The 25,901-nt window shown below is 49.1% G+C and overlaps 1 protein-coding gene across 1 annotated transcript in view; it reads right to left on the bottom strand.

Annotated features, from left to right (window-relative positions):
* Positions 1–25,901, bottom strand: part of LOC111954858 (microtubule-actin cross-linking factor 1, isoforms 1/2/3/4/5-like) — a 292,736-nt gene that overhangs the window by 61,275 nt on the left and 205,560 nt on the right. Inside the window, 9 exon segments of the mRNA XM_070436147.1 lie at positions 1,543–5,036; positions 5,418–5,637; positions 18,116–18,616; positions 21,506–22,500; positions 22,729–23,239; positions 23,455–23,654; positions 24,368–24,497; positions 24,704–24,945; positions 25,556–25,618. Of these exon segments, the coding sequence (XP_070292248.1) occupies positions 1,543–5,036; positions 5,418–5,637; positions 18,116–18,616; positions 21,506–22,500; positions 22,729–23,239; positions 23,455–23,654; positions 24,368–24,497; positions 24,704–24,945; positions 25,556–25,618 (6,356 nt within the window).

Raw genomic sequence — 25,901 nt, 5'->3', positions numbered from 1 at the left:
ACTAAATTAAATGATGCCCACAGGCACACACCCATAGTAAATGAGATGAGGACCAGGCCACCAGTGTGTGTAGCTGATGGAGTCAGTCATTTAATAATAAAAACCCTGGAGTCCATCAGGAGTTAATCAGGAGTCCATCAGGCAGGCGGGGACAAGGACACCCCAGACACACCGACAGTGTGAAGCAGAGAAGGCCCTAGTTTAGGCATGACAGACAGTCAAACACACTGGCCCAGAAATACATACCCACATAAATACACACAGACAAACAGCACAGGGAGAGAACTGGATGGAAGTACAGTATGTGGTGGTGAGGACGTGCAAACACTAACGCAAGACGTACGAGACGGTAAGGCGCAAACAAATACTGGCCGAATACTACAGTCATTTACTCCCACGTACAGAACCACACACACACACACACAAACAAACACAGGGGGAGTCGGAAGAGAATGGAAAAGTAGACTGAGGATATGCAGATCCGAAAGGCACGGAAGTCACACAGAGACTTTGATCCAGGCAAACAAACTACTAGCACACTGAAATGTCCGTGAAAGGGTGCAGCCTGTGTGCTTAACTGCCAAATTCAGACTTGAATTGCTCAATGAAACCACATGGTGATGATATATAAATTCCCATTCTCTTATAAACAGTTTAGAATTATATCTAATAAAGTAATCAAAACCAATGTCTGAAAATGTCAAAAGAAGTCAAAAGTCTCACTGCATACACCGAAAATGAATACCGGCCCTTCTAACACTGAACATATACACAAGTTACATTGAAACAGATGGAAGTGCTTACTTCAAAGCCTGTGATCTATGTGCACGTACACAAACATGTGAGGTACGTAAAACACCCCTACTGTAAGTTGGGCCATTTGAAACAGATTAGTCGAGCTGTTATTTAGAGTCAATGCAAACGACACACAGCGGTTTATAAGCCATACGCTTAAATAGTGCCAACACCGCACTTTACATAAAAAAAAGAAGCACATGATATTCTCTAACGGAATGTTCTGCCTCAAGTACATTTCTCGAACATGCTCCCTCATACACAATCGTATACACAGACAGCCTGAGGGTACTTTCCATTAAATGGACAGACCCCTCCTTGTGCATCATACTGCAATCATTTACAGTCTAACTACAGCAGTACAACAAGCTATGTGGCCCCAACCCCCTTTTCCACTGCATTTCCCAAGCAGTATCTATATCAACCTAATGCCTTTGCAATACTGAAATGAATTGAGAGCCACTGTGATCACACTGCCTCCTATAGCCCAATGAGATATTAATACTAAGAACATGCTAAGACCAATCAGAATGAAGACAAGAGGACGGTGCTGAGAAGAGGGGTTTAGACTGAGAACTTGAGACACTGCACCAAGTACATAAACACCACCTTACCCTGAAACGTAGCCTACCAAGCTGAGACTGACCCACTGACTGAACCACTGACTAGCGGCGTCAGTTTCTGTCTGACTGGATCYTGACCATTGATTATTAACCTCAATTAAAGACGGATGGAAAACGGTTATACCTCAACCTGGGTCTCTATGTCGGGGCAGGGTGAGGGCGCTCCTCCCTGCCCTGTGGTCACTGGCCCTGAGGGGGTCTCACAGTCCGACCCTTCAGTCTCTGTTGTGGCAACTGGGGCCCTCTGGTCCTCCAACTGGCCCTCCCTGAAAAGCCCCTGGAGTAACCCGGATTCCAGCTCCTCCCACTCCCTGTTGGTACAAGGGGGGTCCAAGGCCGAGCMGTCAGAMTCCCAGTCACTGTCCCCGGTCATGGACCCAAGGACGAAGTCCACTCCCGACTGGGTACCCTCAGAGTACGAGTCTCCATAGTCCAGCTCCTGGGCGTCCTCGCATGCGGAACCTCCGTCGGACCCCTGGGGGAGCCGCTCCGGGGCGGCCAAGTAAACAAAGCTGTCGGAGCAAAGGAAGGCCCCCTCGTCTGGCTCAGGGCAGGGTTTGGGGACAGGGCTGGGGGGTGTTGAGGAGTCCAGCGGGGAGGGGGGGCAGTCCTGAGGGAACGGGGGTGGCACGGAGACCGCCAGGTAAACAAAACTGTCAGTRGCCACAAAAGCGTCAGAGTTTTTGCTGTCCAGGCCTGGCCCTCTTGGCTCATGCTTGACGGGGGACAGTGGTAAGGGTGAAGGGGGGGCAGAGTCTCTTTGTTGGGAGTGTGAACAAGGGAGAGAGTCTGCAAGAGCTTTGGGGGTGCTTGTGGACCTCTGGTCCATGTCTTGCCCAGACATGTTCAGAGAAGAAACCTTATCTGCGGGGACAAAGCAGTTCCAAGTGTCTGATGACGCAAGTGTCATCCCCTCAGTGACAGAGGTTGTCTCCTTAGCAACTTCACTAATCTCTGAAGAGAACAGCTCCTCTTGACAGGAAGTTAGTTCATCAACATCCTCTGCAGTACTAACCCTCATTTCTCTATCTGAGTGGGTCGACCCAGGGGATTGGTCCACGCTAGCCTCCTCACTGTCCCAACTAGGCTCAGGTTGCTCACATGCACTCGAGTCTGGCRCCCTCTCCTTCGCCTCCTCCACCTCCTGTTCTTCCCCCTTGGCATAAGGGTTCTGTGGGCTGGGGGATGGAGGAGGTGGGGAGGCCGTGTGGAGGCACAACCCTGTTTCCTCGACCTCTTGAACCGATGACGCCCCGCTGTCCAGTTCCCACTCGCTCTCAGCGGGTGGCTCGTGTTCACAGTCGTTCTGGGTGGTGTCGGACAAAGCAGTTCTGTCTGGCTGGGACATGTGGACCCCGCTTGAGTCGGACTCAGGGAGAAGTCCGCAGACCGAGTCCATCTCAGTAGTCTCGGGACAACGCCGCTCTTCTTCGCCTTCATAATCAATTACACATTGCTCTTCTTCATCAATATGATATTGTTCATCTTCAACGAGAACCTGGTGGAGTTCATAACAGGGCTGTGCTTCCTCCAGGTCAGTGTGTTCAGAGCTCTGTAGTTGGACCTGGTCCATGTGTTCAGGACTAGGTGGTGGTGAAACTGAGAAGGGGTTTTCCAACYGGGGCTCAGCGCAATCAGTCTCTGTCCTTTGATCGATATCCATAGGGGCAGTTTCCACAAAATATATACAGRCATCAGTGGCTTCCTCCTGCTCCTCCTCTTCCTCATCCTCCTCCTCTACACTGGCTAGGGTGTAGGGATCTGTTGCCTCACTAGATTCAGGGTCCACAGAGCTCTCCCCTCCCTCCTCCTCTAAACATTGTCTCTCCAGCTCTAGGAAAAGGTCATCTGAGCCAGCCCCTGAGCTGGGGCAGGGGGAGGCACTGGGGGCCCTAGGCCCACCAAAACCTGTTGGAGGGGTAAGAAGGGGCCAATGTCCAGAAGACTCTGATTGTTGGGGTTCCCAGCCCTCTCCAGAGTCCCCCTCCCAACATTGGTCAATTATCTCCCTATTCTCCAGCTTCAGCATTGCCTCCCACTCCCTCTCCTCTCTCCTAGCCCTCTCCTCCTCTTCTTCAATTTCCCCTTTCTTATCCGCCACTTCTCCCCCCTCTCTTGTCCCTTCTTCCTCCCCTTTTCCTTCTTCCTCCATGTCCACTTCATCCTCCTCCAGCTCCTGTAAGATCCTGCGTTCATCCTCCTCGAATTTGAGCTCAGAGGCGGTTCGTTGCCGGAGCTCACCATTAGGGGGAGCCCAGCCCAAAAGTCCCACTTCACCCCCCTCCTGGCTGAGGCAGGGGGAGAGTGGCAGCCCTCCATGGGCCAGCCCCTCCTCTTCCTGGAGGAAAGGTGAGGGGGGGTCCAGTAGGTAGAATGACTCCTCGTCCAGGTCACTGTCCTCTCCCAATAAGGGGGGCAGGGGAGGCAGAACGGGGAAGAGGTGGCGCATGCCCCCGTGGGACCTCTTTCCCCCTCTCATGCTGCGGGGCCAGGTGCGTGCTTTGGTCGGGGGGCAGAACACCGGTTTCGGTGGGGCCAACTGGGGTAGGAGAGGGGCTTTGTCCAGGTCTTGTTCTAGGAGAGGAGAGTCCGTCTCTCTTTCAGAGTCAGAAGCCTTGGCYGCTTCAGGGCTCTCCTCAGTAATTATTTTGATACCAGCTTTGGGAGATACAGCCGGGCGCCTATGATGCTTGTCCTTTTTTTTGTCCAGCTGTGCGGTAGCATTGGGACTCTGCTGTGGGGTGCTCCCAGAGCCCTGGTGGTGTTGGGTAGGTAACTGCACCGATGGTTGTTCTTTTGAGGGGGAGGGTAGTGCATGTGTTTGCTTGTGTTGTTTTTGGAGCAGGGGGTGAAGTTGTTTTTGCCTGCTGACAGGGTGCTGTTGGAGGGGGGGAATGGGACTCAGTGTCAACGAAGGGGAGGATGAGACAGGAGTGTGAGGACCCCCGGACGACAAAGTGGAAGGCGAGTAAGGAGGTAAGGGGGGTGTGGAGGTGGTTGGAGGAGTTGGTGGCGGAAGTAGAGAAAGTGGAATCCCAGGACCGGACAGACGCTTCTCAGCACTCTCCCCAGGAGAAAACTCAAGCCTCTCTGCAAACTCTGGGTAACTGGGGGGCATAAACGCCTTCCAGGAACGACGATTGGGGTTGTCTTTCTTATCGCTGCCCTGGTGGCGCCTTTTTACTGCGGCTGCTCCACAGGAGGCAGAGGACAAGGGTGTGATGGGTAAACCAGAACCACCGCAACTTCCAGGTGGCGACATGCTCTGGGGATCGCCGGTTAGCTTGAGGGCATCAAAGATCACCCTTTCGTCCAGTCTTTTAACTCCGGCATCAGCGTGCGCCCTTGACACAAAGACGCTCCCTAAGTCAGCCCCGATGGTGCCGTTGCTGGAGAGGGTGCTGGCCTCTCCGCCGCCGCCAGAGCCCAGGGTGCTGCGCGAGGGCTGGCTGAGCTTGGAGGAGCCCTGGTCGATCTGCTCGTTAATACGCATGGTGTCGTAGATGGAACGCTGGGGGACATAGCAGTCCTCGATGTAGGCCTCATCCTCGTCCCCCTTCCCCAGGCATCGGGGGTTTTGCCTCAGGCAGTCCGGCCGGCTCAGGGGCTTTCCCATTCCTCAGCTGCCCCTGGGGGAGATCCCCTGACGGCCTGCAGTGGTCCTTTATAGGGGCAGGGTGGCCCCCCTCGGGGACGGGGCCAATAAGTATTCCACAGAAAACAATGGGGAAAATACCTTAATGGGTGGGTTGAAAAAGAGTTCAGTTGCTCAACCGTTCCCGGTCCAATCCACAATCCCAAACATGAATCCGCTTCAATGGCCAAAATGTCAAAAGGTTTGCAATCTACATTACAAGACCATAGGTCCACATGTTACTATGTCACCTCAATAGCAGTGCAGCAGCATATCCCGGYGCTATCTGAAACGCAGAGAAGCATCAGTGAGTGAGTGTCCTGCATGCAGATGCTCCTCTCCTCCGGCAGCATATTAATCAGCACTGCTCGTTTGGAAGGTTATYAGGAAGGAGGCAGGGGCTGTCTCGTAGACGTCCAAAGTCCAGAACGAGGTGAGTGCCGTGGAGATAACAACCCTTTGTTCCTTTTTGTTCCGTTTGACGTCAACTCCCCCCTCACACACACACACAGAGTCGTTCAACTCCCTACTCCTGAATCCTTTCCCACTCTTCAACTCCTTCCTTCCCTTCCTGCTCTCCTCGCTCTGCCACAACAGGATAAGCAGCAGAGAAGGGTTGAGCAACTGTCTCAGTGAGAAGCAGCCAAAGAAGTGTGTAAAGTCTCCTTTTAAGGTGAGAAATCCACTACTCCCTGATATAAAGAGATTGTGCGGGGGGGGGAAGAAAAAAGTGCAGTCCCAATGGCTTTGTTGATGGTTTTCTGTCTTGGTTCAAGTTTTGTTGTCAACCCAAAACCATGAGAATGACCTAATAAAAGAGTGGATCCTTTTGAGGGAATCAARACTGCAGCAAAAATCTCACACAAAGTAACCGAGCAGTCACTCATGTCCTGTGAGTGTGTCCTTGCAGACAGTCTATATTTTCTCTCTCCTTTTTCTCTCTCCCAATCTGATCACAAAGCATGAGTGATGTGTGTCTGAAGGCAGCGGCCCGCTCTGTGCCTGGAGTGCTCTTTCATCCCTCTTGCTGACATCATCATTATYCTCATCATCAGCGAAAAAGTCAATCCCATCATCCGCCACTCCGCACAAGTCAGTCTTGCAATTCAAAAACCAGAACAAAGAGATCCAGAGCCTTTTCCTAGCGTAGACTAGACGCATGTCTATCATCTCCCACCTTCCATCACGCTGCTCATCCACAGCTCCAGGCAAGAAGAGACAGTAAATCCAGAGCGGAGGCTGAATCCGGGAGGGGGTGAGAGGGTTCGTTAGGGAGAGAGGGTAGGTGGGTTAGGGGGGGGTGAGCCCAGTCGTGGGACTGTATCCAGAGGGCAGAGACCCAGACAGTCCGAGACCCAGTCTGAGCGCTGCTTCTGACTCTGCCTTGCAGGCGGTTCTCTCTCCCAGACAATCCCCGGACACTCTCCTTTTCTTCCCTTCTTTCTCTCTCCACTTCTATCTTTTTTAGAGAGCTCCGTTGATGAAACAAAGCGCCACGCAATCCCAGTTCTTCTTCCTGTTTTTTTTGTTGCAGGCAGGCTTCCTTGCTTTCTTTCTGTCGCTCAGTCTCTCTGTTCTCAGGCCACTACACAGACTGAAATGGTTTGCAGCTGCTAAAAAAAAAAAAAAAATCTCCCAATTTCTCCTCTCTCCCTCGCTCACTCAGTCACTCCCCCTTCTCTGTCTCTCTCGCTCACTCACTCACTCGTTCGTTTCTTCTCTGTCTCGCTCTCTCTTTCAAACTGTTTTTGTTTAAATCCAGCTCTGCTGGTTCTGTTTCCTGCTCTGGTATTAAAACACAGGAAGTGCTCCAATCATGCTGGTTTCCTCTCCCGAAAAAAACATGTGAGAGGGGTGGGGGAGTGAGCTACAGATAGGGAGAGGAAGGAGGGGTGCGTGGAGCCAAAGAGAGAGGGGGGGGGGGGGGGTTGCTTTTTAAAAATAAATCACGGGATAACGAGAGAAGATTATCCCACGCTAAGCACTCGGCAAATCATCTTTCAAAATTAACGGCTAAATAGACTGAGGATAAAATGAAAAGACGAACACAGGTGAGGGGGATTGTTGCTAGGCAGGATGGTACTATTTCGCAGTGTTCACAAGCTCAGGAGGAGTGAAAGAGAGACGCTAGTATTGTGAGACTGCGACATTCATCACTGCTTTGTAATCCAGAACCGAATCTCCTGGGCAAATCACCTCCCCCTCAGAGCACAAAAACGCTGTCCGCAGAGAGGGAAATGATACAGAGAAACAGTGAGCGAGAGAAAGAAAGAAGGAAAGAAAGCGGGAGGGATGGAGGGGAGTGGAGAGTGATTGAGGGAGGGGAACTGCTAGCAAGCCAGAAAAAAAAAAAAAAAAAAAAAAGAGGCTTATCAATAACGGCTTTTGTATTTTCCAAAATAAACAGTCTATATGCATACAAGGAAGTAGAATCTCCATCTATCCTGTTCCCCCTCTTTTTTTTTTACAGGTTTCCAAGCAGCCGCTTGCTATTCTCCAGCGTGACAGTGTAAAACAACATGGAGAAGAGACACCAAAGTCGTCAATATTCACAATCAGTCTCCACTTCTGCATTCCCGACCGCCGCTCTAGTGTAACCCAATCCAGCAAGGAGAGGGGTGTATGTGTGTGTGTGTGTGGGGGGGGGGGGGCTCAGGGGCAAAGGAGGCTAGGTGTTACAGAAAAGGGGGCCTCAGGATGCCACACCAAAAATCTACGCACACAGTCGGGGGAATCCAGCAAGCATGACAGCAACCCCTGGTACCAGACTAAAGTGGAGTATTTTAACCAATGATGTGTATATGGATTGCTGATGCTATGTATTGGCCATTGAGTCTTTGAAGCCACCGGTCGGCCATATTGGCACTACCCAGTAGGAGCAGTTCTCCATTCCATGAATGGAATTCTACAGTATTTCAATTCAATGGAAGTATATTTTTGTTGTAGTGGGGACAGTAACATTAGTAATCTCAAATTTACTTTATACTTACAAAATATTTTTGGGGAACGGTGGGGAAGTGCCAAGATGGAGGCACAGTGGCTTCAACCCAGCGCCCCCTATCAGTCATCTAGTGTATATATAAATCATTGATTTGAACCATGTTTGTTTTTCTCCTTGTATCCCTGATACAGTGCCTGTTGTGGTTCAGTTCCTACACCTCCACTCGTTCTTCTCTCTTATCCTGCCTTCCCTTTTACAGTTGCTATGACTGTTCGTTTAAAGACCTCTGGCAGAGACAGCAGCCGATGTGAACTCAACTAACGCATGCCTGCCTTCTCCCTCGCTCTGTCGCTCTTTAGTCCACACACATTCTTCACTTGATAGGGGGAGGGAGTTCTCTCTCGCTTTCCCTCCCCCCTCTCTCTGTCGTCGAACTGTTGCTGCGAGCCGCCCGTGGCCTGCATGTCAAACACGCTAAATACTCCACTCTTCCTTTTTAACTCCCTCCCCCCCCCCCCCCCCCCCTCCCCTCTCACTCCCTCTGTCAGTTGTGGTGCAGCTGTCATGGCTGCGTCCAAGGAAAACGTCTTCATAGAAACAAAAGGGGTTTGTCCCTCCTCTGCTCAGCCCCCCCCCAAAGCTTCCTCAGTCTCGCGCGACCTACAATGCCCCCCACAGCACAAGCCGCTCCAAATTGAACCGCGCACACATGTGGGCCAGCTACCAGGAGAGATGGAACGCCAGTGAGGGGAAATGAGTGAGGGATAGAAAGAAAGAGGAAAGAGGGAAGAACACAAGGGGTACACAGGCAAGATAATACATCAATACTATTACTTATTTTTTACGCCCTCTCTGCCGTCTCCATTTTGAYTGTGTCGGATTTGATCATTCCATCCTTGACCCTTTTCTTGCAGTCTATGTGTCCACCCCCCACTCCTCTCCTCTAAATTGTCATTCATCCCCCGTTCATTTGGTCTGTCACGGCTGCTTAAATGAGTCACAGTTCTGCCTCAGACAGGAAGCGGGAGGGGCGAGCAGGCCCCAAAATCCCCCGGTGAGCTACACACAGTGGGGACTCAAAGCAACGGAATCCATTAACGTTTAGCCGTCAGCCAAAAGGCCATGCTGTAGGTCTCTAGACTTCATACCATAATGTAGACCGACGACCGTCTCCGCAAAGTCAGTAGAGCTGTTTGGTGATATATGCAGGTGTCTACAGGATACTGATAGTATTGACTTTGCTGTGGCTGGTTTACTCACAAGAGAACTGTAAAAATGACAGTGTGCTCTCTCTTCTCATCCTTTTCCCTTGTTATTCTCGGGCCTTTCCCTTTCTGCTCCACAGAACTCAATTCCACCCTCTCACCATCTATCCATATCGCATTTTTAGAAAGCACTGTTGTCATTAAGGCATTCTCTCCATTTTTTCCCCCTTTCTCCCTCCTCTCTTTCCGATTTCCTCCTTTTCCTCCCTCTCTTGCCTCTATTGCTCTTGCCCCTTTCTCCCATCGATCCAGGCAGCAAGGAAGTGCTCTCCCCTCCCGCTCTCTCCTCGCAGCAAGTTATATTAACTAGCAGCGTTGTATCCTGACCTAGCGGCCATTGTCCTCGCCCCCCTCCCCCCCACAGCAGACACAAAGAGAAGCATGAAAAACCACCCAGAAACTGTCAACCAGTCCCTGCCAACAGTTACATATAGTGAATAACAGGCTTGTCAATCAAATGAATACTGGGGGGTACAATGCTTCTAGGTGTTACAGATTGTTTAASTAAAGTCATGTGTGGCCAAGTGGGCACATGTGGTTTCTGTAATGAAGAACTCACACCTTCATACCTGAAAGACTAGCATATTGTCCCTAAGACGTTGCCAAACTACGGCGTTACGCATCATTAGGGTCTGAATATGGGGCCCGTATGTGAATGTTCAAGTTTTTTCCCCACATCCTAATCCTGGCCAAATTAGAGGTCACATTTCCGCTTTGTTCCCAGTTTCTGTGTTTTGCTAATTAAAAATAGACACGCACACACACAAACAAACGCTTTCTTCCTCTATCCAAACAACACCTGTGCTGGGCCCCGCTGTGGCCAGTGAGGAGTGAGTGAGAGGGCCAACTCTACTCACACACAGCATTCTACTATCCATGGTATCCCACATTCCCAACTCTGAGTGTATACCAACATTACATACATTCTTCTACGTAGATTATTGGGCTTCTTAATTTGACACATTATTCTAGTTGTGTAGTTTATGTAAAGAGGCAGTGTATTTGTTACGGCTGGGCTGGTGACAGAGGACGGTGACGATAAGGGACGAGGAGAGATGTGCTGTGGCATGCCCGTCTAATTCACAACAGCTGAGACAATATAGGACCCCGATAGCAGGGAGATGGAGAAAGATGTCACACACACACAAGTGTGTGTTCTCACTCAGACAGTGAGCATGGTAAAGGAAAGGTCAATCTGAAATGAATCTGCTATGATTAGTGAAAACTGTGTTAACCTGATCCAATCAACCCCTTAGGATGGAAAATAAACAAAGGCGAAAATGAACCAAAGAGTTGATGAACAAAAGGAGCTAAATCAACAAACAGAGGAGTGGAGACCCACAAAATCAGGCCAGGTCTCTGAAGATGATAAATGAGGAACGCAACCATCCAAGTCCCGGGGAATATTTACGGGAACACCTAATCAACATGACATCATATTACCAGTAAGTCACGTCGCTTTCAATGTAATCTATCTATCAAAGAATCTTCAGGAAAAAGAGAGCCAATTTCACATTGGGCTCCCCCCCCCCAATTATTAAGTGGGGGGGGGATTAACAAGAATTGAGGGAGTTGTAAGCTGATCCTAGAGCTGTGGCTATGGCCCAATCCTACCCGAAGCGTGCACATCAGCTACATCATAAACCCCCCCCCCCAAAAAAAAAGACTACCCCAGAATCCTTTACAGCATGTCTCTGAGGATTTGGGTGGCGGGAGAGATGAGAGATCTGACTCACACACCATACGCAGGGACAGATCTATCTCACCAAGGTTTATATACTATTCAAAATCATTTCAAATACTTTAGCTGGCCTATATTGAGCTTGCCTGTTGCACTGAACCAATAAGAACGKCCAAAGTCCCAAACCATGCTCACTTAGCACCTCAGGCAGGCTAAAGCAGACGCTCTAAAGAATTTGAACGATTTTAAATAGTATTTGAAACCAGGATGGGGGCCGATGCAGCAGGGAGGGTGGAGAGAGGGGGGAAAGCAGGGGTGAGGACAGCAGAGACGCGATGGCATGATTTAAGGGAAGGATTCCTCATCCGTCACCTCTGTCCCCCTTACCAGCCCTATACAGGAATTCCCAGTTGTAGTGGGGGGACTTCACAACACCTCAACTCATCCCTATCCCGCTCCATAGACTATGTCAGCTGCTCTGGAGCAAAGGGACATGCAGTAGAGCCACACCCTGGAGTCTCTGTGTGTGTGTGTGTGTGTGTGTGTGTGTGTGTGTGTGTGTGTGTGTGTGTGTGTGTGTGTGTGTGTCAGAGGATGTTTCTAATTCCAGTCTTTTCGGGGGCGTATCCGGAATCTCAGCTGTCTCCCCACCCTCCACACACATCCTCCCGAGAGACACACACACACACACCTAGTGGGCACACAAAGCACCCCTAAACACACAAGTGAATTCTGATGATCACATAAGAGCACATGTACGCAGATAGTATGGCCAGCTATAAAAACATACTTGATAAACAGTCGGACTTGTCCGAACACGGGCCAACATGCCACATGTACGGAGAGGGACTGAGAGGGACTGAGAGGGACTGAGGGAGACTGCCGCAGGCCACTTAAAAACAACACCGCCCTACCCTTCCCCTCCCTCTTTCTCTCATCCGCCCCTCCGTCTCTTTGTGACTCAATACGACTTCACTAATCTGACAAGATCCTCTTGCACCTTACCCCCTAATCGTTACCACCCCCCCTAATGACATCATCTCTGTGGATTGGTAGTCTTTTTCCCTTCAGTCTAAACTGGGGTCTGGTGGGGGGATGGGATGGTGGAGCAGACAGGCTAGTCTGCTTTCAGGGCAGACAGACATGTTTAGGTTTGAAATGACCTGGCGAGATCCATTACATGCCCAGAGAGGAGAGCGGGACATAGAGGGAGAGGGGGCTTGAGAGAGAGGAGAGGGTGGCTTGAGAAGAGAGAGAGAGGGGGCTGCCGAAGAGAGAGAGAGAGGGGGAGAGAGAGGAGGGGGGCTTGAGAGAGGAGAGAGAGAGAGAGGGGGCTGAGAGAGAGAGAGAGAGAGAGAGAGGGGGCTTGAGAAGAAGAGAGAGAGAGAGGGGGCTTGAGAGAGGAGAGAGAGAGAGGGGTGAGAGGAGAAGAGATGAGGAGAGGCTAGAGAAGAGGGTTGAGAGAGAGACGAGAGAGAGGAGAGAGAGAGGAGAGAGAGGGGGCTTGAGGAGAGTAGAGAGAGAGAGAGGGGCTTTGAGGAGAGAAGAGAGGGGGGCTTGAAGAGAGTGAGAGAGGGGGGTTTGAGAGAGAGAGAGGAGAGAGAGAGAGAGAGAGAGAGAGAAGAGAGAGAGAGAGAAGGCTTGAGGTAGAGAGAGAAGAGACAAGGAGGAGAGAGAGAGACGAGAGAGAGAGAGAGAGAGAGAGAGAGAGAGAGAAGAGAGAGGGGCTTTGAGGAGAGGGAGAGAGAGAGAGAGAGAGAGGGGGCTGTGAGAGAGAGAGAGAGGAGAGAGCAGAGGGGCTTGAGAGTAGAGGGCTTGAGGAGAGAGAGAGAGAGAGGCGTTGAGAGAGAGGGGTTTGAGATGAGCGCTTGAGAGAGAGAGGAGAGCTTGGAGAGCAGAGAAGGCTCGAGAGAGGGCTAGAGAGAGAGAGGTAGAGGTAGAGCAGAGAAAGAGAGAGAGGGCTTTGAGAGAGAAGCGAGATGAGGCGGGGAGACGGAGAGAGGAAGAGAGAGGAGAGAGAGAGGAGAGAGATGAAGAAAATCGTGGCAAGTGGGCTACCTGAGTGAATGAAAGAGGATCTTAGGGAAGGGAAGTCTTTGCTTTATCCTCATCTGCCCTCTCTCTCTTCTTCCTACTTCACTCTCTCACCACCACTTCCCCTCTCTCTCTCTCCTACTCTCACTCCTCACCACCCCTCCCTCTCTCTTCTACCTCTCACTCCTCACCACCCTCTCTCTCTTTCCTACCTCTCTCTCCTCAGCCATCACACTCCCCCTCTCCTCTGTCCCTACTCTGCACTCCTCACCACCCTCCCCCCTCTCTCCTCTTCTCACCCTCACCACCCCTCCCTCTCTCCTTTGTCTACCTCTCGTCTCCCAGCCTCACCACCCTCCCTCATCTCTCTTTCTACCGCTCACCCCTCCCTCTCTCTTCCACCTCTCACTCCTCAGCACCCTCCCCCTCTTTCCTACCTCTCCTATTCACCACCGCGTCCCGCCCCTCTCTCTCTTCTACCTCTCCTCTCCTGACCACCCCTCCCCTCATCCTCTTCTACCTACCCCCCTCTCTCTACCTCACCTCCTCCCTCTCTCTAACCGTCTCACTCCTCACCACGCCTCCTTCTCTTCCTCGCTCCTACCACCCGCTCCTCACCACCGTTCGCTCTCACACCTCGTCCTACCACCTCGCTCCTCACCTACCTCGCTCCTCACCACTCGCTCCTCACCACCGTCGCTCCTCACCACCTCGCTCCTCACCACCCCTCTCCTACCTCACCACCCCCTCTCTACCTCACCACCCCTCTTCTACCTCACTCACCCCCCTCTCTTACCTCACCTACCCCTCTCTCTACCACACTCTACCCCTCTCCTACTCACCACCCCCTCTCTCTACCTCACCACCCCCTCTCCTCTACCCTTCACCACCCCCTTCTCTCTAGCTCACCACCCACCCCCTCTCTACCTCAACCCCCCTCTCACCCTCACCAACCCCCCTCTCTGCTACTTCACTCCTCACCCCCCTCTCTCTACCTTCACTCACTCCCTCTCTACTCTCACTACACCACCCCCTCCTCTCTCCTAGCCTCACTCCTCACCACCCCCTCTCTCTTACCTCTCACTCCTCACCACCCCCCTCTCTCTACCTCACACTCCTCAAACTCCTCCTCTCTCTCCCTGTAGACCCCTTCCTATGCACCCAGACTAACTCTTCATGCTCTAGATACAGCGCCGGCTGTACTTTTACAATGTGCCATTATTACTGCTATTACTACTGGCTGTAGTCAATGCCAGCAATGCCCAGCTTGTGTCTACATTTACACTGGAACATTCCATTAAGCTGTCGCCCTTCTCTTTTCCTCTCGCTCGCTAACTGCTATTCAGCTATTCACCGATTTCTCWTTCTCTCTCCCCCCCTTTCGCTCCTCTCCCTGCTCGTCTTCTGCCAAACATCCATCCCGCTTGCTCTCATTAAGAGGGGGAAAGAAAGGGATGGGGAGAAAGTAGTGGGGGGGCCAACCACAATATTAATAGTGTCGATAAATCAAGGGAGTAGAGAATAAGAGACAGCACAGGGAGGAAGAAGAAAGCTCACCAAGACACCAGCTRAACCAATCAGAAACCAGTGTCCAGTAAGTCTAGCAACACACCCTCCAATCAGATTAGGCTTGTCCTATATTTTAACAGGTTTATAATTATCCTTTTTTATTTGATATAATGACAATATAACCAATCATTAACATCATCTACTTAAAAATTCCACCATCTTAGGGAGCTTTWATATATACTTTTATTTAACTAGGCAAGTCAGTTAAGAACAAATTCTTATTTTCAATGACTGCCTAGGAACAGTGGGTTAACTTCATTGGGGTAGGGGGCAGTATTTTCACGTCCGGATGAAAAAACGTGCCCAGAGTAAACTGCCTGCTACTCAGGCCCAAATCCTAGGATATGAATATTATTATTAGATTTTGATAGAAAATACTCTGAGGTTTCTAAAACTGTTTGAATGATGTCTGTGAGTATAACAGAACTCATATGGCAGGCAAAAACCTGAGGAAAAATCCAACCAGGAAGTGGGAAATCTGAAGTTTGTAGGTTTTCAACTCTTTGCTTAGCCAAGATACAGTGGAAATGGGGTCATGTTGCACTTCCTAAGGCTTCCACTAGATGTCATCAGTCTATAGAACCTTGTTTGATTCTTCTACTGTGAAGTGGGGCCGAATGAGAGGGGAATGACTCAGAGGCCTGGCAGAATGCTTCGAGCTCGTGACGCTCGTTCACGTGAGAGCGAGCTCTGTTCCATTTGCTTTTCTGAAGACAGAGGAATTCTCCGGTTGGAACATTATTGAAGATTTATGATAAAAACATCCTAAAGATTGATTCTATACATCGTTTGACATGTTTCTACGGACTGTAACGGAACTTTTCGTCCGTACTTTCCGCTGGACTTGCACGCGCGTTGTGAGTTTAGATTATGTACTGAACACGCGAACAACAAGGAGGAATTTGGACATAAATGATGGACATTATCGAACAAAACAAACATTTATTGTTGAACTGGGATTCCTGGGAGTGCATTCTGATGAAGATCAAAGGTAAGTGAATATTTATAATGCTATTTCTGACTTATGTTGACTCCAACATGGCGGGTATCTCTTTGGGTTGATTTGTCGTCTTAGCACCGTACTCAGATTATTGCATGGTCTGCTTTTTCCGTAAAGTTTTTTTGAAATCTGACATAGCGTTTGCATTAAGGAGAAATGGATCTAAGATTCAATGTGTAACACTTGTATTTTTCATTCAACATGTATGATGACTATTTCTGAAATGGATTGTCGCTCTGCAAAATACCGATGTTTTGAACTACTGAACATAACGCGCCAATGTAACTGAGATTTTGGATATAAATATGACTTATTTATTGTGTAACATGAAGTCTATGAGCTGTCATCTGATGGAGATTCAAAGGTTAGTGATTTATTTAATCTCTATTTCTTGCTTTTTGTGACTCCTCTCTTTGGCTGGAAAAATGGCTGTGTTTTCTGTGAATAGCACTCACCTAAATAATCGTTTGGTTTGTTCGTCGTAAAGCCTATTGAATCGGACACTTGGCTGGATTTACATGTATGTTGAGGAATTTTAATTTGGATTTCTGTTGTTTTGAATTTGGCGCCTGCAGTTTCACTGGCTGTTGACGAGTGAGCACGCTACCGTCCACATACCCTGAGAGAGGTTAACTGCCTTGTTCAGGGGCAGAACGACAGATTTGTACCTTGTCAGCTCGGGGATTCGATCTTGCAACCTTTCGGTTACTAGTCCAACGCTCTAACTACTAGGCTACGCTGCCGCCCCAGAGCTACTGTATCTAGTAAATAAACAGATAGGAAGGGGGGTGTTGCAAACGTACTGACATACCGGTACTTCTAGTGCAGAGGATGTGGCATAAAGCACAGTAAAAAATATATATGTTTAATATCAATGGACTCAGCCAGAAAGACCTGTCTGTGTTGTATAGTACTCATGAAATATCATGTAACATTTCACAATGAATGGAAACCAATGGAAAGTAGCAGTACAATGGAGCAGCCCTGTTTCTGTATGGCTATTTAGCAGGACACAGCAAATTCCTATGGAACRTTCTACAGCAGATTCCTATTGAGGGGGAAGGAGTAGGCTAATTCTTGTTGGCTGGGTTACCTAGCCTGGGATTTCTCCTAGACGGCTGGGGGAGCATAGCTTGAAGAAAAAAACAAACGTATGGTGTGCGAATCGCTCTGGTATCAAACTTAGCCTGTCGTCCGTCACCGTGGTGACAGGCCCTAACGAGTTCCAAGGGCTGGCGCCGGAGCAGTAGGGGGTCAGAGGGGGGGTTGAGGGAACATTATAAGAACGTTTAGACGCGAGCGAGTCAGCATGGGCGAAGAAGTGCGTCAGACACTTGAAGTAGAGCAGTGCTGCTGTGACTAAACTCTCGTCTCTGCCTGGCTGTAGAACTCAGTCACACCCCCTGCGATGCTCCTATGAATTATATATCACTCCTTTCTTGCATATAAGCTCACTCAAGTCCCCTACATACCTCAGTCCCCATACCTCTCTTCTGCCCCCCCCAGACTGCTCTATAAATACAGCTGAGAGCCAGAGGAACGACTTGAGTTAGGAGAGGGGTCACACTCCATCACAACACCCTCCTCACAGCCCACTGTAGGAGCGGAGTCAGGAAAGAAACGTCACCCGTCCAAAATCCTGTTGGGGAAGGGAAGTAGYGAGAGAGCAAAGTTGAAGCTGGAGTTGATTTATAGAAGAGAGGATGCCACGGTACACTTCCTACAGTAGGCATAGTCCCACAGACAGAGAGAGACACGCACTCAAAGCATCTGCGCTAGAAGAGGCTTAATCCACAAAGTTCAACAACCAAGAAGGGTCAAGTACATTCCTCTGAGACCTCTCCCAAGAAATGGCTCTTATGTAACTGAARGCTTTCAAAAGGATCTGTGTTAGTCAATTGCTTATTTCAATAAGACGCACTAATTCTGTTGCAGGTCAGAGTCAAGCACCAGCTGAGAGGTTCTAACAAAATGGCCGCCAGAGCAACAACTGTGCAATACTATATACACAATGTCTGCTATATTTCTATSCACGTTTGTTGAATATAATTCAAACCAAAGTACGTCAAGCTCAATTCTAGAAGAAATATAGCTTTTCACAACAACCCTAGCTGAACTGGTTCTAATAAATCCGCAATGCAATGTTTCCCAAATGGTGGCTTGTGGCTAGGTAATACTGGAGCTGTGGCTAGAAACAAAGTTTTCCATTCTCTGAGGAGTCACAAGACAATTCAGAAGGCTGTTCATTGATGCCGGCACCAAAAACACTTGGGAAACGCATGCCAAGCTCACTTCTAGGAGGCTGTACTACAGTATAACCATAGCTAGCTCTACCCAATTTACTAATCTCTGAAGACATAATGCCCAAAGAAATGACATGATAGCGCAGAACAAAAACTTTACAATAGAGTAGCCATAGAAAGATGATTATTTMCAGGCCTGGATGAAGTCAATATGGCCGGCGGCCCATCCATCACGGAACATTGACTTGAACGGGATTGTCCATTCTAGTCAATACATTTCAGTAGTAGCACATTCACATTCCCAACCATAAACATCAAACTTGTTCTTACCTTGAACTCGTGCAGCTGCTGCTTGATGGTGTCCACCTCCGTCCCCACCACGCCCTGCGAGTTCAGCCCYTCCTCTGCCCGTCCCAGTAGCCCTTGCAGCGCCGCCACCTGGGCGTAGAATTCTCCCACCTTCTCGGCAGCTGCCCCGATCTGCTCCAGTCTGGCCTGGCCCCTCTCGGCCAGCTTCCCAGCCTGGCGGCTCAGGGCCTCCGTCTCTCTCCTCAGGGCGAGGAGATCGGGAGACGACCCCTCTCGGCGGAGCATGGCGGTGCAGTCGCCCCCGTGACCTTCGAGCTCCGACCTCAACGTGGCCAGGCGAGCCAGGAAAGTGCGGACGGCGTCCGCCTGCGAGGCGAGCGAGTCGGCATCGCGCCCCACGGGRCTCAGCGAGTCCAGCTCGTCGTCCAGGTCGGCCAGGCGGGAGAAGAGGTCGCGTACCGAGGACTGGACTTCCCCCACACCCTGGAGACGGGACTCCAGGGTGGAACAGCACTTTTCAATCTAGAGGCGGGAGGGAGGGAAGGAGGAGAAGGACGGAGAGACAGTTAATAATGTTAGCAAGTTGAAAGTGGCATGGCGCCTTGCTGATGTAATAATATGATATAAATAGCGGGACAAATCATGCTTCATGATTCAGCCTAGTTAATGTATCCTAGCTCTCTGCTTTGAGTCCTAACTTTCTCATTTGCGATGTGGAGGAAAGGAATGTGATCAGAGCGGTGGGATAAGAGACAAACTTATCTTATTAATAATGGTCAAATGTAATGACTTCTGACCATGTATCTGATTAAATACCATACTGATTTGTACCCGTCTATAAGTAACTATCTATGGCACATTTGGGAATTATACATACAGTGCCTTCAGAAAGTATTCATACCMCTWGACTTATTCCACATTTTGTTGTGTTACAGTCTGAATTCAAAATKGATTAAATATGTTTTTTTCTCACCCATCTACACACAATACCCCATAATGACAAAGTGAAAACATGTTTAAAAATGTTAGAAAATRTATTGAAAATTAAATACAGAAATATTTAATTTACTATTTTAATATTTAAAAAGTATTCACACCCCTTTGCAAATTAAACTCAGGTTCATCCAATTTCCTATGATCATCCATGAGATGTCACTTCAACTTGATTGGAGTCCACCTGTGACTGATTCCACTGTTTGGACATGATTTAGAAAGAAACACACCTGCCTACAGATGGCCCCACAGTTGACAGTGTACAGTATGTCAGAGCAGAAACGATACCATGAAGGCCAAGGAACTGTCTGTAGATCACCGAGATAGAATAGTGATGAGGCATATGTCTGGGGAAGGGTATAAAACAATTTGAAGAGTGTTGAAAGTTTCCAAGAGCACAGTGGTCTCCATCATTCGGAAATTAAAAAAATATGGAATTACCCAGACTCTGCCTAGAGCTGGCCATACGACCAAACTGGGCAACCGGGCAAGAAGGACCTTGGTCAGGGAGGTGACCGAGAACCCAATGACCACTGACAGAACTACTTGGCTGGAGTTTGCAAAAAGGTACGTGAAATACTCAGATTCTAAAGCAAAAGATTCTGTGGTCTGATGAGACAAACATTCAACTAATTTGGCCTGAATGCAAAGCACAATGTCTGGAGAAAACCAGGCACAGCTCATCACAAGTTCAACACCATCCCTACCATGAAGCATGGTGGTGCCAGAATCATGCTATGGGGATGCTTTACAGCAGCAGGGACTGGGAGATTGGTAAGGATAGAGGGAACAATKAATGGAGCCAAACACAGGAAAACCCTTGATGAGAACCTGCTTCAGAGTGCAAACGACCTTAGAAGGTGGTGAAGATTTACATTCCAACAGGACAATTAGCCAAAGCAATGGCTTCAAAACAAAAATGTGAAAGTCCTTGAGTGGCCCATCCTATTGAAGATTGCTGTTCACAGCCGCTCCCCATCTAACTTAACAAAGCTTGAGAGAATCTGCAAGGATGAATGGGGGAAAAAATCCCCAAATCCAGATGTGCAAAGCTGATATACAACATACCCAAGACAACTCAAAGCTGATATACAACATACCCAAGACAACTCAAAGCTGATATACAACATACCCAAGACAACTCAAAGCTGATACACAACATACCCCAAGACAACTCAAAGCTGATATACAACATACCCAAGACAACTCAAAGCTGATATACAACATACCCAAGACAACTCAAAGCTGATATACAACATACCCAAGACAACTCAAAGCTGATATACAACATACCAAGACAACTCAAAGCTGATATACAACATACCCAAGACAACTCAAAGCTGATATACAACCATACCCAAGACAACTCAAAGCTGAATATACAACATACCCAAGACAACTCAAAGCTGATACACAACATACCCAAGACAACTCAAAGCTGATACACAACATACCCAAGACAACTCAAAGCTGATACAAAATACACAAGACAACTCAAAGCTGATACAAAATACCCAAGACAACTCAAAGCTGTAATCGCCACCAAAGGTGCTTCTACAAAGTATTGACTCGGGTGTGAATACCTATTTAAATGAGCTCTTTCTGTATTTGATCATCAATAAATTAGCAAACATTTCTAAAAACAGGTTTTCACTTAGTCATTGTGGGGTATTGTGTGTGGATGGGTGAGACTTTTTTTTTTATTGAATCAATTTTGAATTCMGGCTGTAACAACAAAATGTGGAATAAGTCAAGGGCTATGAATACTTTCTGAAGGCCCTGGATCACTATACAGAACAATGCTCTTGACTCGTTGGTTTACATCTCAGTAAAGTGATTCAATGGTCTGAAGTTTCCTATCTGTACAATGACCATATAAGACACTGGAACTCTGAATACTTGAACTCCTCTGTCAGCTTAAACACGTTCTGTTCTCCATCTCAACTCACACACACATGCACATACATACATGCTCACACACACACACGCTCAGTCACAACACACAAGCCTTCACACCCTCGCACACAATGACCTTTGCTAAAACTAGCTCCTCCTTTGGATCAGCCACACTCCAGGCTGAATAGATTGGCTGTGTTACAATACTCATAAATGGCTTCCTTTCATTGTCTCCTTTCCTTACTTGTCCACTAACGTAATTGTAAAGGATGATGTAATTGTAAAAGTGCAAGTCCAACAAACCCAAACAAATGCTTTCAAAAGAGGAAAGCCCGTTGAAGAGTATTGAGACACCCTTATTGTTTTTGTGTATTATATTTTTCAAAACTGTTTCATTTTTGGAACATTCTTCTATTGAACAGAATACAGGCCTCCATCTTTCATCTGAGTGTCGATTAAATATTTATACTTTTTTTATATATGAAATACAGTTTATACTAAAYTCCTCACACATCTTCTCACCTTTTCGCTGACGTCTCCAAACTCTCTGTCCGTGTCYCGGGCCTGCTGCTCCAGCCTCTGTCCTCCCTCTCCRCCMCCCCCTGCTGTGTGGGGTGCGTCCTGCACMAGCCCCTGGGCCAGATCCCTCAGGTAGGCCACCTGTGGCTGCAGCGAGTGSAGCGTCTCCTGCTGGCTCCTCAGCCGCTCCAGGCTCTTGTTGCTGCACGCCTGTGGGCCMAGCGCCTCCTGCACCTCGATCTGATGCCGCGCCGCCTCCAGCCTCCTCTCCACCGTCTGCCGCCCGTCCTCAAACTCCTTAAGTCGACCCGCTAACTCTTCCAGCTGGGAAACACAGTTCTGGAGTTTTTCTGCCAGCCCGTCGACTCTACGGTTGAGTTGGGCTTTTTCGTCACGTATGTCTTCTTCTCCGACGCGGCAGTGTTCCAGGAGTTGGTCGGCTGCAGTGTTTAAATCCTCCAGGAGTGGGCGATGGTGCTCCAGGTCTAACCCCAGCTGCCTGGCCTTCTGCAAGGCCTCGTCCAGGGCCGCAGGGTCGAGGGAGGGCTGGATGTCAGCTTCCCGCTTCTCGCACTCTGTCACCCAGGGCGTGAGCTTGGCGCGGTGCTGCTGGTAACTCTCGGCCTTGGTCAGGGCGGTTKTCAGCCGGTTCTGGCGTTCCACGATGCACTGATTAAGCTCATCCCAGTCCTGGCGTAGGGTGGCGAGCCGGGACTGTAAGGCTGATCKTTCTTCGCCGCCGGCGGGTAGCTTGGCGAGCAGGGAGGCCCCCTCGGCCTGGATGAGCTCGTARGGGCCACGTTGGCTGGCCACCCCACGATGAAGCTCGTCTTGCTGGGCAAACAGGGTCCGGATAGCCTCGGGCTGGCAGGGGAGGGAGTCGGCGGTAGAGTCTCTTTGMCCACCCTGGTTGTCCAGCCAGCTCCGCAGCTCCTCGAACATCTGCTGGAACTGCTGGGTGCTTGAGAGAGCGGCTTGGAGCTGGGATAGACCGTCAGCTGAGGGAGAGGACAGAGGATTTGAACGCTATCCATTTACAGATGTTTTGATGAAGAACATTTAACCAGAAGGACTAGCTACCTGAGAGGTTATAGCGCTGGATTCAAAACCTTGACAACTAGCCACAAAGAGACCAAAAACCCCAGAATATAGCCTCCACCACATACAAATACTACTGAAGCCAACAGAGATTCATACAAACACCATAGGCAAGACAGAAGACTCACTGGCCCTCTCCTCCAGGCTCCTCAGCGGGCTGCTCACGCTCTCCAGCCTCTTCTTCAGCTCGTCTCTCAGGTAAGGTTCAACCACGATGGCGCTCAGCTCGCCGCACAGCTTCTCCGCCTCGCCCAACTCTTCCCTCCTCTGCTCCAGCTCAGAGCGGATCTCGCCTGTCTCCTGCAGGCGCTGTTTCAGGGCCTCGGGCTGGGCACTGAGCGAGGCCTGGCCGTCCAGCCGCTCGCCTAGCGCCCCCACGCTAACCGAAAGGTCCTTCAGCAGGGCCTGGTATCGCTCGCTGGTGCCCTGGGCCTGGTCGATGTGCTCCGAGCGYCGGGACAGACGTTGAGTGAGGTCGTCCCACTGCTGAGAGATGGAGCCCAGCTCGGACCGGACCTCYGCTAGGTCCTTGGCATCCTGCGGGGAGGAGTCGCCACCAGACGGGGAAAGGATGCCCTCGGCCGCCTGGGTGAGTTGGTCGAACTGGGGCCGGCGGGTCTCAAACTCACGCAGCATGAACTGTGGAGGACGGAGGGAAGGGAAAGAGGAGGAGTCAGAACATTCTGTCAATCAGGAATAATCTCTACATTTTGGCTAGTACAGCTTATCACTAATTAATAAGAACGCTGTTGGTAATCGTTTATGCCGATTCAAGAACAGAATTGGCAAGTTGTGGACAATCTATTGTGATATTCTTTTTCATGTGTTCAACATAGAGGACCTGAACTATGTACCTGTACTTGTTGTTTCTGGGTGTTCAGCATGTTGGKGTCGATGCTCAGGGGTCCCAGCACACTCATCATCAGCTCCTTCTCTCTGAGCCACGGACCCAACTGACTGGCTGCTGTGGCAAAGCTGCCCAGCCTATCRGCACAGGTCTCCAGTTCCGTCTGTCTCTGTACTGCCGTCTCATTGGCCTTTGCCCAGCGGGAGTCTAAGTAAATAGGAAGTGAACGTTGGAGTGAAAAACCATAGCAACTATTACTTATATTCAAAAATGACTAACAAAATAGTGGAGAACCATAACAGTGAAACTGATGGGTTCCATGAGTGACTCAGCCCGACTGAATAAACAATTTGATTATAGACCCAGTTATTATTTTGACAGGCTTATGTCCACAAACTATTTTTTTATTCTGCCTCTGTACGCTTTCCTCATGACTCATACACTGGGTATCCAGCAGAGAGAGTGAGTCTTGGATCCACATGGCTTTGAAATAAGGCCCTGCGTGAAATGTGTGGAGAAAGGAACAAGGCAGAGCTCCTATCTTCAAAACCACAGGGCTATAAATCAGGTCAGGGTAAAGACATCAAGAATTTGAAGGTGATTTTAATAGCTTTGACAAGGAGTCATCCCATTCATTCGCTACATTAAAAATAAAATACTTTGCTGAGGCAAATCTCAAATAACTACGACATTAGCCGGTCTTCTTATCCTCTGAAATGTACAGAACCATATGTTCCTTAAACGGATTCATCTACCATTCAAAATGGCTGGCTCTATTAATTATTTGATTCAGGGCAAAGTCTTAGGTAGATGCCCATGCAAATTATACAGGCCTACTGGTTCCTTATGTTAGAAAGTGTCCCTTACCACACAACTATTCAAAATGGCCGACCCTATTCATCCATCCCAGTACMACTCACCGATCTCCTTCATTTGTTGTCTCCAGGTGTCTGCCTCTGGGGAGTCTGGGTTGTCTGCTATCAGCTTCTCCAGGGTGCTCTTCAGCTCCTCCACCTTCCCAGAATGCTCTGCCAGCTCAGACAGTAAGGCCTAAAGTATAGAGAAAGAAGAGCATATCAGTATGTTGGYTACAAAAAGACGAGGATAAGCATTTAGAATGGAAGCAATAGAATGTWAAATGTTTATGTCAGCTAGGGGGTGATACATTATTTTCCAATGTAGCATTGTTGACCAACTAGCAGAGACATAATACACCCCAATATTGACTGTGGTTTGACCCGAGTCCAGACACTCACCTTGTTCTCCTGGGCCTGGGCGCGTACCAACTCAGGTTTGGAGGGGGAGGTGGTGGTCTGGCCCAGGTGCAGGCTGTTCTCCCGGTCTCCCAGCCAGCGGCTGAGCTCCTCGGTACCCTGGCTGGCCTTCTGYCTGAGCTCCAGAGAAGCCTCCTGGTGCCCCCGTCTGTTCTTCAGTTCCCCTCCCAGCTCCTCGTAACGACCGTTCACTTCCGCCACCGCCACCTGCATCTCTGTCAGGTCTGAGAGAAAGAAGGACGACAATCTATCAAAACAAACCCAATCCCATTTAATTGGTATGGTGTTTTGGTGATTGGTATGGAGTCATATGTTGCGTGGTCCTCCCACTACCACTCAGGAAACCATGCMGTTTATTAGACTACAGATGAAATAAGTGATGAACTTCACAGGGTGGTGAAAGTGAACGTGATGGAGCTTGATACTCCTTTCCAATAAATAACGAGGGTCTTATTCTGGTGACATGATGCATATTGTTTTTATGCAGATTTTTGAATATTTCGCATGAAAACCTGGTCGCCAGCTGGATGGAAACCTAGCTACTGAAGGACTTTGGTGGACGTTATTATCCCGAGCAACCGAATATTAGTGACAACAAACATTTGTAATGGTGTTAGACACTGCAGTAGCACACATACTGTAAGAAGCTCACAGACAGAAGACAGACACACAGACAGAAAATGGATACACGGTAAGCATTTTTGGGAGCGAGCGAGCGAGCAGATTGTACGCCAAAGCAGTGACGTCCACAGTAGTAAGCGCTGGAGAGCATCTCGTACGAGGAAGGAGGCCAGAGACGATTGGTTTTGGATGAGGGAGTGAGGGTGAGCTCACCTTTGCATGTGTGAATGCCATTAACCCTGCTGGGGCTGTCTGCACCATTGATCTGGGGAACACCTGGGAGAGAGACACACACACTACACTCAGACAACTACACACATTGCAACAGACACTAACACACATTCGCGTACAGACCAACACAAACACTGATAAGCATATAACACGACCAGTCTCTGGGTTGCCACACGCTGTACACACAGACAGTTTTGCATGGACATGTTTTGCACTTAAAAGATAGCATTTCCTCACAGTACACGCACACACTGATAGCACGCTGATAGCATAGACTTCAACACGCACAATACACACCTCACAGACAGAGCGTGGATGAACTTGGACA

This window comes from Salvelinus sp. IW2-2015, linkage group LG30, assembly GCF_002910315.2.
Source record: "Salvelinus sp. IW2-2015 linkage group LG30, ASM291031v2, whole genome shotgun sequence".
In the NCBI taxonomy this organism is placed as follows: Eukaryota; Metazoa; Chordata; class Actinopteri; order Salmoniformes; family Salmonidae; genus Salvelinus; species Salvelinus sp. IW2-2015.
Note: the sequence above shows the minus strand (reverse complement) of the source record. Positions and strands in the feature narration are given on the sequence as shown.